At 36.7% G+C, this 16,150-nt stretch overlaps 2 protein-coding genes across 2 annotated transcripts in view; one reads left to right on the top strand and one right to left on the bottom strand.

Moving 5' to 3' along the window:
- LOC114460798 (protein NLRC3-like) overlaps positions 1-3,711 on the top strand; it is a 6,343-nt gene extending 2,632 nt beyond the window's left edge. The window contains exon 4 of the mRNA XM_028442683.1: positions 3,668-3,711. Within this exon, the coding sequence (XP_028298484.1) occupies positions 3,668-3,711 (44 nt within the window). The remainder of the gene's footprint in view (positions 1-3,667) is intronic.
- Positions 3,712-12,152: 8,441 nt separating this feature from the next.
- LOC114460794 (protein NLRC3-like) lies at positions 12,153-15,963 on the bottom strand (the record flags this gene model as incomplete). The annotated part of the gene is made up of 4 exons (XM_028442680.1): positions 12,153-12,558; positions 13,661-13,834; positions 13,912-15,703; positions 15,903-15,963. Coding segments are annotated over 4 exons (2,052 nt in total), but the record flags the coding sequence as incomplete, so codon positions are not given.
- Between the last annotated feature and the right edge of the window lie 187 nt (positions 15,964-16,150).

The raw sequence follows: 16,150 nt of genomic DNA on the forward strand, positions 1-16,150 counted from the left end.
TTGTTATAATGACAATTTACCAAAAACCTCTTGGGTAATAATAAAATAAAATAAAAAATCAGGACAACTTTGTTTTTTGAAAATAGCCAAACACACATTATAAAAACTTATAGACTCAAAATGGCTCCATCCAGATAGTTTTGATTATGTTAAACTCAGAAGAAAGAACAAACTGTTTCCTACAAAAACATGACATCGAAATAATAATAATAATAATAATAATAATAATAATAATAATATGAAATATGAAATAATAATAATAATAAATAATCTGATCTGACTGATCTGGACATGTCATCTACCAGTGGCTGTTAGTGATTGGTAGATGACCGTTGCTATGGATACTATGGACAAATACAGAATGAACTCTCCCTCAAAAGGAAACACTCTGAAAAAACTCTGCTGCTGGGAAAAGACTAAACTAAAGTGTTCTAATCATTCCCTCCTGATAAAACAAGTAAAGACTGAAGGACACGTCACAGAAAACAATAATGCTGATGCTGCTAAAATATGTTGGTGTATGTTAACATGAAACACATCAGTTTAGAAATCATTAAATCAAAACTATATGTTCAATCCCATAAGGTTTTATAGATAACGCTAATAATTCTGTAATTTGTCTCATGTTTAATTAAAAAACGAATACATTAATGAAATAAGATAAAATACTAATTATTGAACAAACTAAAAAACTTAAATTGTAATATCAAATTAGGAAAATAAACTAAAATACATTTTGGTTGAGAAACTTTTTAATAAAAGTTCAGCCTTTGTTTCAAAGTTAGATTTGAAATGTTTCACATAAAAATATCTCCTCCATAAACCAGTAATTATTTTATTTTTAAACCTAAAATATATAAAGACTAAGAAAAAAATAGGAAACAACAATATTTATGTTTTAGTTTGATTTTGAATATTTCATTTAAAATCACTAATATCCTAAAAAAGTCACAACTTTCACATTATTACATTATTTAATAATAATAAACATAGAAACAAAACACATATCAAACAAATGTTTTTCTGATCTTAAATCAGAAATGTCCAAATCAACATATATTAAATTAAAACAGCTTTAATAGATAAACCAGAAATGAATTTCTCCTCTTTTTGACATGAATGAAATGAATGATTATGAAACTATATCTTGTGTGAACTGCAGTGAACTGGTAGAAAGAACATTAGATAACACACAACACAACTTGTTCACAACTGATACAGAAAGAATATAAAAATAACATTGTTTGACCTAGAAAATAAACACTTACACAACAGAATAATTACAACACATAAACATTGATTAAATAAGAAATTATGGAAACAACACACACACACACACACACACACACACACACACACACACACACACACACACACACACACACACACACACACACACACACACACACACACACACACACACACACACACACACACACACACACACACACGTATGTGTGGGTGAATGAATAAGGATGATGTCATGCTGTATGTATGGGAGAAACGTGTTGTGAGTGTGAGTGTGCCAGTGGGCGTGTCATAGAGTGATTGATTGATGGATGATGACACTTTATGTATAACTGAGAGAAACGTGTTGTGAGTGAAAAATGTACCAGGGCGTGTCTTTGAGTGAGTGATCATGTGATAGAAGGATAGCTGTTTGCACACATATATACATACACACATACAGTACATACACAATGTAACACTCCCCAACACTTTACAGTTGTAGCTTGAATAAAAGTCATATTTTTAGTTAAAAGGTAAATGAACAAATGATCTTAATAACAGACATGGATAACATTATTTCATATATTGAGGAATCATATATACTGTATAGACCCTGGCCCAGAATGCAGAACAGTGGCTGATCACCTGAGGTTATAAAAACAACCTCACCACCTAAAACGTCTAATCAAAGGTGGGGGGGCTGAACTGTACATGGTACGTGGTCTATAGATTTAACTAGAACTCTTTAGAGAGATAATAAAGACATAAATACAATCACAAATCTGTTCCCTTGTAATCTATAGAAATATTAGTAGAGGCATAAATTAACATAACACCTGGTTACATTTCTGTTTTGTTCTAATTACTGTTTTATTCTAATGATTTGATTTACTTTTCAGTTCTTTGGGTTATTTTCTTACTTTTTTATTCACTTCTTTAATAATCTCTGTCAGTTTGAATATTATGTTACAACTGTGTAAAATATTGTCATTTTCCTCTCTTTATGTTCTAAAAATCTCACAACTAAAACCCTTATGTGTATTTATATCCTCAGATAGATAAATACATATGTAGACATGGACAGAATTAGATAGAAATTATAACTTGAAATATTTAAAAAAAAATCATAATCAATTTTTTGTCGTTTGTGCTTCAAAAGCTTCCATATAAATTTGATAAAGATTGATAATAATTTCTGAAAGTCATTTCCTGACTGGTCGCTGTGGGCAGGCAGGACCGTGAATGTATTTTTCCTCACTAAGAAATAAGAATCAATCAATCAATCAGTTAAGGTTCCTGCTGTGGGTTTTCACATTCACATGGAAAGAGAAGTGATATTAAAATAAAATACACACACACTACATAGCAATCATAGACTCACCACACTATGTGGTTGTATGTAATAAAGAAATTATAAAATCTGTGTTGAATAATTCTTACAACACCTTTTGTAATCATGTGATGTTTTATAAGATTGATTTTGATGATCATGTATTCAGTTATTGTTTGTACAGATAAATATAAGTGGCTAATTTCAAGTTTACTGTGTATATTCAATTTAAACACAAATCATGTTTGTATTCTGTTCTGTTCTACTTATAACTTTTTTCTTATATTAAAACATAGTCTAACAGTAGATCTAAATAAATGTAATAAAGTTAAATAAAAGTTTTTGGGCCACTCTAACAATGGTAAACAAAATAGTAATATAATTTGAAATAAAATTAAAGGAAAAATTACTTTAAAATAAATTAACAAGCTTACTTTAAGTAACCTGATATTATTATTTCCAAACAACGTTAATATAACATATTAAAACATAGTCTGAATTAAATATTTTGTCTTGTTCATAATTTGATATAGTCACACTGTTAAACAGTGTGAAGAGAGGAAATGTTAGAATGAATTATTATTCATGGTTTCTTTTTGTGTGTAATGCTATAATTATATATCTTTATACTCAATATATCTATTCATAAAATATATTCAGATCAACTTGTTAGCTGTCATTTTCAGAACAAGGACAAACAGTTTCAGAACATCTGATTTTAAATTAATCTAAATCTAAAAATAACACAACCATGTATGTAAACAAAGAGACAAATCAGATATAAACAAGACAATCAGATTAACACTAAAATGTCAGTTTGACCCAAAATGCACAAAGTCTAAATCATTAACAAATAATTATAATTATATTCTAAAATTAAACTTAATACAAATTAAACAACTCATGTTCTATATATCTAAATAAATCAAATAAACAGAAACCATAGACCCCTAAATGATCAATAATAATGAATAAATCAATAAATCTTAAACATAATTTGTATTGCTTTAAATCACCAGTAAATGACATCTTTAACTAATTACAAGGAGCTGATCATTTGATTTCTAAATATATAAAAACACTGATAAATCTATGTTTGGGGCCCAGGGAGTGAGCAGACCCTGAGGATCACAGCTGTGTTCTTCTATTGACTTGTTGTGACTTGTTGATTCATTTTCTGTTCATCTCTAATAAACTGATTGATTGATTCAGCAAAACCACTGACTATGTCTCTCTGTATCAAATCTCAGGTACTGAACACCAGAGTTAGCTCAAAAACTCTAACAATTGTTAAAAAATGATATTTGTAACATAAGTCTACAGTTTGAAATAAATGTAAAATGTTTTAAAAACATACATATTTCTGTTTTAATAATTTTATGAGTGGGTCAAGTTAAACATTTTATTATTTTATTTTATGCATTGTTGGAATGTCTGTGGTAAATAAATATTTTCATATTTTAAAAGCAGCGTAGGTGTTTTTTTTAAAGCTAGCATGATTTTGAAAGTAGCTTACCCCCCTCCCCTCTGTGCTCTGTCTCACTCACATGCATTAGCACTGCTGCTGCAGAAGTGGATCTAAGCTTTTTGTTTGTATTGTGTAGAAACTACGTCGTCTCATTCAGCAGTAAGTAAACACTAAACTTTATCATTATATACTGTATGTTAAACGTGACTAAAAACTCTGTTTTAAGTTCGTCACCAATGATGCGTTTTGGTTAATAAAAAACAAACCATCTTTTTTCATTGGTCAACGTTTGTACAGGTTTACAGTTTACAGCTGCTACACATGATGGATTTTCTTTGTTCCTTTTTCAGAGCTCATAAGATCTTCATTTCTGTCAGAACATTAAGAAAATTTCAACCAAAAATTTAAAAAGTGTATCTTGAAAAAAATCCCCAACCCTACCTTTTATTGATTGATTATTTGAAGCATTAGTTTTGATTTATACAAATGCACAGTTTTAATTTTAGTGGTTAGTAACATTCAGAGCTGGAAATTTATTTTAGTTTTCAGTCAATAATTCACATTTCGGTTCATCCCTAATTTTTTGACTTGATAACTTGTGTCAGAGAAAAGATTAAAATGTAATTTCACAAGATATATTTATATTTTTGTATGAACACAATCCTCACTGATTGGTTCCACCTCCTCTGATCTTCTCTCTCATTCCTTCATCAGCTCCTCATAGTTCTCCATCAGCCTCTCCTCACTCCTCACTACCTTCTTATCTCTGTCCTTCATCCCTCTAACCTGTCCCAGTCCTCCTCCTTTAGTGTCCCACCTCTCACACTTTCATCACATTCCTCTGATACAGCTCTCTGTCACACATGTGATGGGGATTGATGTGAACATGTGATGAGCTGCTGTGATGTGTCTCACCTCAGAGTGTTCAGTGTCTGAGAGATCAGCTTCACTGCTGAGTCTCCTGGATGGTTGTAGCTCAGGTCCAGCTCTCTCACACTGGAGGAGTTGGAGCTCAAAGCTGCTGCCAGAGAAGCCCCGCCCACCTCTGTGATGACACAACCTGACAGACTGGATTCAGAAAAACATCTACAACTCAGGAAACAAGTGAGGAGACGAGGAACAGGCACTGCATGAAAAGTGGGATTTCCGTCAGTTTCCGTCACTGTAAATTACCGTTAACTCTGAGTAAACAGGAAGTTCCAGTCAGCTCCAGATAACTGCCAGGAATTGTCGTAAACTCACAGCACAAGATGAGAAAGTCTCCCCCCAGTTTCTAGGACTGGGTAAGGTTTTCACATGTAAATGACCATACTGTGATCTATATAAATGTAAATCAGGACTGTCTCCACTGTAAAGACACACAAGTCTCTGAGAGCCAACATGTTTGTATGGAGCTTTAATTCCTCTTTAAAGCAGAATAAAAGTTAATTCCTCTTCAAACTGACCTTGTAAACACTTAATTCCTAATACATTTTATTCTGAATTAAATTTAAATCTGAATTAGGTAAATGTGACTTCCAGTCCGAATTTAGAATAATGACCAATTTGAGCGTTAACACAGGAAAGACATTCTGTGCATTTATTTTGTCCTTTTGTGTAATTTTACTGTAAAATGTATGTTTTTTTGGAGTTATAATTTGTACTTGTGTTGCCAATTTGTGTTTTTTAAAGTCACTTTTGTGTATTTCTGTTGTGATTTTGCCCGTTTGTTAATACTATTGGTTTGCAGTCATTTTTTGTGTTTTTCTTGTCTTTTTGTGTTTTTTTGTTGTTGTTTTTACTGTGAGTTATTTTGTGTATTACTGTTGTTGTTTGGTTCATTTTTGTAGTAGTTTTGTACAGCTTTTGAAGTATTTGCTATGTTTTTGTTGTCTTTTACGGTATTTTCCTGTAATGTGGAATTCTTTTTTTTTATACTGTATTCTTGTTTTTATTTTTTGTTTTTCTGCCATTTTGTACGTTTACTTTGGGGGCCTCATAAAAATAGACCGAGGGATGCATGTGGAAACAACAAAGAGTTTTTATAGTAAATGTGTATGTTTTTCTGTCATTCTGTGTATATTTGTTGTCTTATGTTATGAGACATTTTGTGCATTTCTGTTGTTCCTTTGTGTATTTTTCCTATAAAATGCATGATTTCTGGAGTTATTGTGTATTTATGTTGTTTTTTTTTTATTTTTGCGGTTTTTTTTTTGTTGTAATTTTTCATGAGTTTAAATATTTAAATACCAGTTAAATGTTAAAAGACAGTTAAAAGTGTTAAAAGAGTGTTAAATACACATGATTTGCTTGTCTCTTTATTGTTATTGTTGTTTATCTGTGATCCACTGAGTGTTCTGAGTTAGACTATCTGGGATCGATTGTTTTTGTCTCCGCCCCCACACGTGCTGTTTTCCTCATTCTACTAACCTCCTGATGGAGGAAAAAGACTGAATCACATTTGTGATCATTTCTCCTCTTTTCAGGTATGTTTATAGTCAGAAACACAGCTTATATGTCAGAAATAGGTTCCTAACAAATAAAGAGTTTCATGACATTGTAGTTTTGATATTTGAGTTTGATAAGAGTTAAGTTTTATGAACAGTAGTAAGTTAGCAGACTGTGCCATGTGTAGCATGTTCTGTTGTTAGCTTCTGTTTCATATGAGCATGTGTTTAAAATATGTTTTACTGTTCTATGTAGTTTGATTTATACATTTTGATTAGCTTTAGATTAGCTCAATACAACTTTAAGACTAACATATTTGATGCTTGAAAGAAAAGAGTGAGAAAATGATTTATTGCAGTTAAATATTGTTTTTTTACACAACTCAGAGGGGAAAAAAAAGTGTTATGAACACATACTGGGGTAAGACTTTAATATAAAATAGTATAAATAAATGTATCTGACACTATTTATTTGTTGTGACAGACTGAGCTCGTCCCATATTTCACCTGTGACTTTGACGTAAACTCTCATTACAAGTCCAGACATGTGTAAAGTGGACACTGGAGTCTTTATATGTAAGTAACTTTAATCTGGAAAATAATCTGTTTTGTTGTTTGTGGTGTTATTATTTTACATATTTATGCCTGTTGCCTTTCTTTTTCCCAGTATCATGTAAGACATACTATGAGACAGTCTGGAAGAACTTCACATTTAGTCATCCAGACCTTTGGACACAAACAGAAGCCATTAAAGGTTCAGCTCACAGCAGACAGAGGAGGAAGAGGGTCAGATTTATAAAGACAACAGAACAGATGTTACACAGAGCATGTGCACAGAGCAAAGCTTCATCTATTCCTAGTATTTTTGTACATTGTGGTTTATTATGTGACATTTTGGAGGGAAAAACAAAACGGCTGACACACACACACACATAATATTTTGTTGTGTTAACAACATAGAACCTAGGTTCCCAAAGTGGGGTACGGTACCCCTAGGGGTACGCAAATTGTCATTTGTAAATTAGAATTTAAATGGACCAGCAGTCAGGAGCCTCCATGCATTGCCACAAATGACACATTAAGGCTACCCATGGTTACAGATTATTATTATTATATATATTATGGTCTCCATCCTTCAGAAGCCTGGAGCTTTCTGCTCTGTGTTCAACACTACAGAACAAACTGGAAAATGAGCCCAAATATCAAGCAACCCACCACAAAAGGCTGCATTATGGACCACCCCCAAATGACCTGCTCCATCTTTTTATGACCCTGAAGCTGCCAAGTTTTAGTGTGTGACCCAGACAAAGGGACACAGTGTAAAGTTTGTTTTATTTTTAATTAATAAAGCTCTACTTTCATTATGTTCCTCCTGTGTCTCTTATTCTCAATAAACTGTTATTGTGATGTTCTCACTAAATAATATTAGCAATAATAATTATTAGTATCAATAATATTATAATTATTATTATTTGTATTATAATAAAAATGGGAGAGGCATATGACCATGCATCCCAACGGTGACCAATGAGTGAGGGACTTTCTGTCCAATAACAGGTGATTTTACTTCTGAACTGTCTGTGCTTTCTTCCAATGGTTGGTTGGTTTCAGTCAGGCAGGCTAGACATTGAAATGCTAATTATAGAAAAACATTCACAGTGGGGGTGGGGGGACTTCTCAGTGAACTGCTGATAACTGCTGATAATCCTGGGCGTTTACAGGAATTATCAGGCATTCACAGGGTGGATAATCTCAGTTTTCATGCAGTGAGGACAATGTTGATGGAACATGTGATCCACTGACCTGAGAGAGTCCAGTTTACAGTGAGGACTCTTCAGTCCTTCACACAGCAGCTTCACTCCTGAATCCTGCAGATCATTGTTACTCAGGTCCAGATGTTTCACACTGGAGGACTGAGAGCTGAGGACTGAGGACAGAGCTGCACAGCTTCTCTCTGAGAGACCACAGAAACTCATTCTGTGGGAGAAAGACATTCATTTACTAATAATAATAATAATCATCATCACATTATTGACAGGATTCAAACCTTTGCTGTACACTTCATCTGCTTTATTACCTCCACCAAGGAGGAAAGATTTCAGCTGCCAGAGGGACTCCTGATCAATGAACTGATTCTGATCAGTTTCAAAGATAAAAAATGTCTATCTCTCATCACCATAATAATTCATATCTGGGTTTGTAATTGATGGATCTGTATAAAATATGACTCAGTTATATTGGGTGGTTAATCAATGATCCCACTGAGTTTCATCCTGATCAGATCCAGATTGTGTATTTCATTGATTTATTTTCTTTTTTTTTAAAGTGTGTCCATACATTTTGACCTACTGGATGTTTATTAATGAGATATAAATGTGGTTCCAAGTCTTTAAAGTGGTAATGATCATGGTACCATGAGCAGGATCATTGATCATTGATAACTGATAATATCTGTGAAGAGGAGGTTCAGAGCTTGATGAAGGTTTGCACTTTATACTGTTCATTTAGTCGACTAAACATTTTATCTTAGTTTTTGTTGATTAAAGTTTTTAAAGTGACAATAACTAAACAATGAATAATTTAATAAAAAATACATGTTAACAAAAACTATATCAACTTATATTTATATCTTCACTGACTAATAAAAACTAAACTATACACTATTATATATATATATATATGTATATTTACACTATTTGGTCACCTCGGCTGAAATCCAATCAGAACTCATGTGATCATGGGATCAAACATATTGATCACATCTAATCTGTCTGTGTTTACAAACATTAATACCATCATATATCAGGTTGATCAACAGTAACTGAATATTTCAAAAATAAATAAACTCTAATGCTTTATGTTTCAGTCGATTATATCTGTAACAGATTTAGTCAACTAAAATCTTATTTATTACAGTGTTTCTCAAATGGGGTACGCGTACCCCTAGGGGTACACAACGGTACTGCAGGGGGTACGTGAGAGAGAGTGTGATAAATTTACAAATAAAAACATTAAATATATGGGGATTTTAAAATGTGTATTTTATGTTAAAAATTATAATAATAAAAATTATTTTATTTCATTTCATTTGATTTTATTGAGCTCCATTAGCTCCTGACTTATTGCAGGAACTATTCTGACTGGTGTCTCCTTCATTTTCATTACAATAATAAAGGACAATATTAAATACAAATATTTACAATATTACATAAAAAGCAACATAAACACGCACGCACACACAAAACAAACAGTGAAACCAAATAAAAACATATCACATAAAACCAAAAGAACTGTCAGTAGATACTGTGTTGAGAGTCGACCCAAAACCTCAAAATAAAACAGTAACAACTGTCAACATGACAACTGTATTTTATAGTCATTGTTCTCACACAGCCCAAAGCTCTTCCTGCTGACTCGGCCAAAAACTTTGTTCCCTCTTGAAAACTCATAAAGTCATTAAAGATCAATCCTAGGAACTTGTATGAACTTGTATAAACTAAGACAGGCCATATATAAAATTATAATTACTTCTCAAGTCATGATTTTTCCTAAAATACATGATCTGTGTTTGATCTTTATTTAGAGTCAGTCTCCATTTTTTACACCATGTATTTAAAATATTTAACATATTATGTAAATTTGCCAGAAAAATAATATCATCAGCATACAGTAAAAGACTTAAATTACAGTTATTTATACAAATACCCAGATTAGCTTCCATAATTTCATTTACCACATTATTTATATAAAGGGTAAACAAAGACAACACATCTCCTTGTTTTACACCAAACGTGGTGGAGAACCAACCAGTTTTTAAACCATTGATTTGCACACATGCAACTGGGGCTTTATAGAGTGATTTGACATCATCATAGAATGTACCAGTAATGCCATAATCCAGTAATTTATACATTAAAGATCCCTGTTGATCCAGTCAAAAACCTTCTGGAAATCAACAAAAAGAAAAATGTTGGTTTTCCCTCTTGCAGCCTGGCCCTCAGCACAGATGATAAAACATAAATATGATCAATGCAGGCCCTACATTTTCTAAAGTCATTCTGCTCATCAGCTAGGATGTTATGTGTCTCCAGATGTTCAGTGAGTCTAATGTTAACAATTCCTGAGAAGTTTTGTTCAGAAAACTCCAAAATACAAAACTTTTTATTTTGCAACAATTGCTAGACAAAAACTTTGATTATATTAATAAATCAGGCAAATATTTAGCAAATCAGCTCAAACACAACAAAGAAAATTCCTTTATAGCAGCAATTTCTGACAATTCAGGTCAAACTTTAAACTTACCTCAGGACATTAATAAGGTTTTTCATGATTATTATCAAAATCTTTACTCATCTAACTTAAACCCTGACCCTGAAGATATTAAAACCTTCCTCAATAACTTAAACCTACCACAGCTCACCATAGATCAGAAAACCACCTTAGACTCACCATTAACCTTACAAGAACTACAAAATGCTTTGGATAGCATGTCGACAGGCAAAGCACCAGGTCCAGATGGGTTCCCTGCTGAATTCCTAAAACATTTCTGGTCAATGCTGGCTCCGCTCTTTTTCAGAGTAGTAACAGAGATTAAAAATAAAGGTTACGTAGGAGGCCACATGAATACAGCAAACATTAAATTACTACTTAAATCAAATCAAAACCTCATGTTACCCTCAAGTTACCGTCCCATCTCGCTTATTAACACAGACATAAAAATTATTTCCAAAGCACTCACTTCCAGGTTAGAGAAAGTAGTACAGTCAATTAAAAATAGACACTCCACAGACAATGTTAGAAGACTGTTCAATTTGATCAACATGGCACAGAACTCTAAAAAGAAAACAATAATCTTGTCACTTGACGCAGAAAAAGCATTCGATAGAGTCAACTGGTCATTCCTCCTTGCTGTCCTTGGCATATTTGGCTTTGGAGAATCATTCATACAATGGATCTCCACCCTATACTCTAAACCTAAGGCCTCAGTAACCACAAACAAAATAACATCCCAAAGCTTCACACTGCAGAGGGGAACCAGACAAGGTTGCCCACTCTCACCTTTGCTCTTTGCAATATTCGTTGAACCTCTCGCAGCAGCTGTTCGTCAGAAAATCTGTTATTAAAGGAATCCACTCATCCATCTCAGAACACAAAATTAATCTTTATGCAGATGATATTTTACTCTATTTGGAAGAACCCCATCCTCATTAGAAGGAGTATTTAAACTAATAAACAGCTTCTCTAAACTATCAGACTATTCCATTAACTGGTCAAAATTGTCAATCCTCCCTTTTAACAAAAAATTAATGTAATCCATTAAGCCAAAACCCACAATACCCATCCCCCACAAACACAATTAAATATCTAGGCTTAAATATATCGCCAAACTTAAATGAATTAATTAAACTGAACCTAGATCCGCTGCTGGATAAAGTCACAAATGATCTGCAAAGATGGCCGCCGCCTGTGCTACTGAGTAGTGGCACTGGGGCGACATTCCCACCTCAAGTTACCCTACCAATCCCTCCAATGTTAATCACACCTGAACACACCACCCCTCAGAGGGTGCAACCACCACTTCCACCCTCCGGAGCTATTGCACCACATACCCATATATACACAAAGGTTGGATGGGGAGCACCGCTCCCATCCATCCCCTTTCTTTTAATTGCACCTCATACATTTACAAAACACACACATTCACACAGGGGATAGGGAAGTTCCTCTCGATTGGGGAATGGAGAGGCACCATAACAGGAAGGTGGGTAGGATCACATATTTGGGCCTGTCGGGTGGCGGCCCGGCTCCTCTGTTGATGGATGGGTACAAATACATCAGGATGGTGCAATCGGGTATGGCGGGGCGGAGGGTCTTCGGTTCCTTGGTGCTTTCTCGGATGTGTGTGTGGGGGGCGGTTGCTGCCTCTCGGCTTGGGGTCTCAGGGGCGTCTGGAGGGCTGCTCATCCATGAGGAGGTTGTCTGGGCTCCCTGCCCCCCACTCTTTCTGCTAGCCTGGCTGCATTTTCGGGTCCAGGGCAGCGTTTGGGTTTGCAGTAGTGGTTCTTGCACATACATTGGTCTACGATGCACTGGCATGTCTTAGACTGTGGATTAAAACTCATAGTGGGCTTAACTTTAGACACGTTGATCCTAAATACCTGTATTACCACTCACTCCTTCCCTTTGTCCACAGCCACCACCATTATACCTAAGCTCAATAAGCACAATATACACAACTACAACTTCACATTTCACTCTCACTTTAAAATAATCAACTCTTCCCCACACTTTACATTTACTACTTTGAATCTCTCTTCCCCCCCCCCCCACACCCTCACCCAATAAAGTATTTCTTACCCTTCCTTACGGAGGGCTGGTGATGGTCACAATTATGCAATAAAATAAATTAATTTATTTAACTGCAATAACAAAACATGTATTGCTGTCTTAAAAAGATACGATTGCACTTCTTGTAGTTTGACCTTTGACAGCCTGTGGTTTTATCATAGATTGGTATTAAATTATACAATTGCAATGTTTTAATTTTAGTGGTTATTAACATTCAGAGCTAGAAATGCAATAATTTATTTCAGTTTTTGGTCAATATTTCACATTTTGGTTCATTCCTCATTTTTTGACTTGATAACTTGTGTCAGAGAAAATATTAAAATATAATTTCATAAGATATATTTATATTTCTGTATGAACACAATCCTCACTGATTGGTTCCACCTCCTCTGATCTTCTCTGTCATTCCTTCATCAGCTTCTCATAGTTCTCCATCAGTCTCTCCTCACTCCTCACTACCTTCTTATCTCTGTCCTTCATCCCTCTAACCTGTCCCAGTCCTCCTCCTTTAGTGTCCCACCTCTCACACCTTCATCACATTCCTCTGATACAGCTCTCTGTCACACATGTGATGGGGATTGATGTGAACATGTGATGAGCTGCTGTGATGTGTCTCACCTCAGAGTGTTCAGTCTCTGAGAGAGCTGCTTCACTGCTGAGTCTCCTGGATGGTTGTAGCTCAGGTCCAGGTCTCTCACACTGGAGGAGTTGGAGCTCAAAGCTGCTGCCAGAGAAGCCCCGCCCACCTCTGTGATGACACAACCTGACAGACTGCATTCAGAAAAACATCCACAACTCAGGAAACAAGTGTGGAGACGAGGAACAGAACAATGTTCATGGAACATGTGATCCACTCACCTGAGATAGTCCAGTTTACAGTGAGGACTCTTCAGTCCTTCACACAGCAGCTTCACTCCTGAATCATGCAGATCATTGTTACTCAGGTCCAGATGTTTCACACTGGAGGACTGAGAGCTGAGGACTGAGGACAGAGCTGCAGAGCTTCTCTCTGAGAGACGACAGGAACTCAACCTGATGAAGAATCAGAGAAACCTTACAGATGTTTGTCTGTGACAGAATTAAAGACATGTTCTTCCAAAGTCACATACTCAGCTTTCTTAGAGGCTTTGATCACTGGGAGCAGCTTCAGAAAAGCTTCCTCTGAAGGAGAGAATCTTTTCAGGTCAAAGACATCCAGATGTTCTTGTGATGACAGTAAGATGAAGACCAGAGCTGACCACTGAGCAGGAGACAGTTTCTCTGTGGAGAGACTTCCTGATCTCATGTACTGTTGGATCTGCTCCAGCAGAGAGTGATCATTCACTTCATTCAGACAGTGGAACAGGTTGATGCTTCTCTCTGTGGACAACCTCTTACTCAGCTTCTTCTTGATGTATTTAACTGTTCTTTGATTGGTCTGTGAGTCACTTCCTGTTTGTGTCAGCAGGCCTTGTAGGAGCCTCTGATTGGTCGGCAGTGAAAGACCCAGCAGGAAGCGGAGGAACAAGTCCAAGTGTCCATTTGGACTCCGTAAGGCCTCGTCCACAGCGCTCTGATGGAGATTAAAGTCAGGCTGACCTCCACTATGGGGAAGGTTCAGTGGTTTATGTTCCAGCAGGTTGACTTTAGAGCTGATGAAGGTCTGATGGACATGAAGAGCAGCCAGAAACTCCTGAAGGCTCAGGTGGATGAAGGTGAACACCTTGTCCTGGTACAGGCTGCTCTCCTCTATGAAGACCTGTGTGAACACTCCTGAGCACACTGAGGCTGCTCTGAGGTCCATGCCACACTCTGTCAGGTCACTCTCATAGAAGATCAGCTTTCCTTTCTGCAGCTGCTCAAAAGCCAGTTTTCCCAGAGACTCCATCATCTCCCTGCTCTGTGGACTCCAGTGTTGATCTGTGGCAGCTCCTCCATCAAACTTCACCATCTTGACTTTGTTCTGAAGGACCACATAGTGGCTGTAGATCTGAGTCAGAGTCCTGGGCAGCTCTCCCTTCTCTCTGCTCTTCAACATGTCCTCCAGAACTGTAGCAGTGATCCAGCAGAAGAGCGGGATGTGGCACATGATGTGGAGGCTACGACACGTCCTGATGTGGGACATGATCCTGCTGACCTGCTCCTCATCTGTGGACCTCCTCCTGAAGTACTCCTCCTTCTGAGGGTCAGTGAACCCTCTGACCTCTGTCACCATGTCCACACACTCAGGAGGGATCTGATTGGCTGCTGCAGGCCGTGTGGTTATCCAGAGGCGGGCTGATGGAAGCAGTTCTCCTCTGATGAGGTTTACCAGCAGAACCTCCACTGAGGTGGACTCTGAGACATCAGTCAGGGTCTGAGTGCTGAGGAAGTCCAGAGAGAGCCGACACTCATCCAGACCATCCAAGATGAACAAAACCAGGAAGTCCTGGAAGCTGCAGATTCCTGCTTCTTTGCTTCCAGAGAAGAAGTGATCAACAAGTCCCACCAAACTGAAGCTCCTCCCCCTCAGCACGTTCAGCTCTCTGAAGGTCAATGGGAATGTGTAGTGGACCTCCTGCTGGGCTTTGTCTTCAGCCCAGTCTACAGTGAACTGGTGTGTTAAAAGTGTTTTCCCAATGCCAGCCACGCCCTTTGTCATCACTGTCCTGATTGGTCGAGGTCTTCCAGGACGGGGTTTAAAGAGCTCTTCTCGTGTGATGGCTCTTTCTGCTGTGTCTGATCTCCTGGATGCTGTTTCTATCTGTATGACCTCATGTTCCTGGTTGACCGCTCCACCCCCTCCCTCTGTGATGTAGAGCTCTGTGTAGATCTCCTTCAGGAGGGTTGGACTTCCTGCTTTAGCCACGCCCTCAGACACACACTGGAGCTTCTTCTTCAGCTTGGACTTCAGCTCACGTTGGTATCGATGAGCCTTTGTTCCTGAATGAAGACAAACTTAATGTTAGAGTGGAGAAGTCAGAGCAGGTTTGAACATTGGAGATCAAAGAGTGTGATGTTCTCAGTCTGGATGGTTCCTCAGATTAAATGTGACTGATTGAATTGTGTTTTCAAAAAGAAAAGCCAGCTTTGTGTCCTTCACGTGATGTTCCTCACAGTGAAGATGTTCACATGCTCTTACTGCTCTGCAGACGCTCAGCCAGCTCCTCCTGCTTCATCCTCTTCAGGAAATACAGTGTGATGTTCAGAAAGGCCTCCCTGCTCTTCCTCTGCTCCTCATCTTCACCCTCCATCTGACTCTCTGAGCACTCTGGATCATCTCCATCCACAATCTTCTGCATGTGTTTGAGTTCAGCCTTAACAAAGCTGATGATGTTGTCCTCCAGCAGCTGGAACACAAACACATTAAAGGTGATGAGTGAAGGCCTG

The sequence above is a fragment of the Gouania willdenowi genome, unplaced genomic scaffold (genome assembly GCF_900634775.1).
Source record: "Gouania willdenowi unplaced genomic scaffold, fGouWil2.1 scaffold_6_arrow_ctg1, whole genome shotgun sequence".
In the NCBI taxonomy this organism is placed as follows: domain Eukaryota; kingdom Metazoa; phylum Chordata; class Actinopteri; order Blenniiformes; family Gobiesocidae; genus Gouania; species Gouania willdenowi.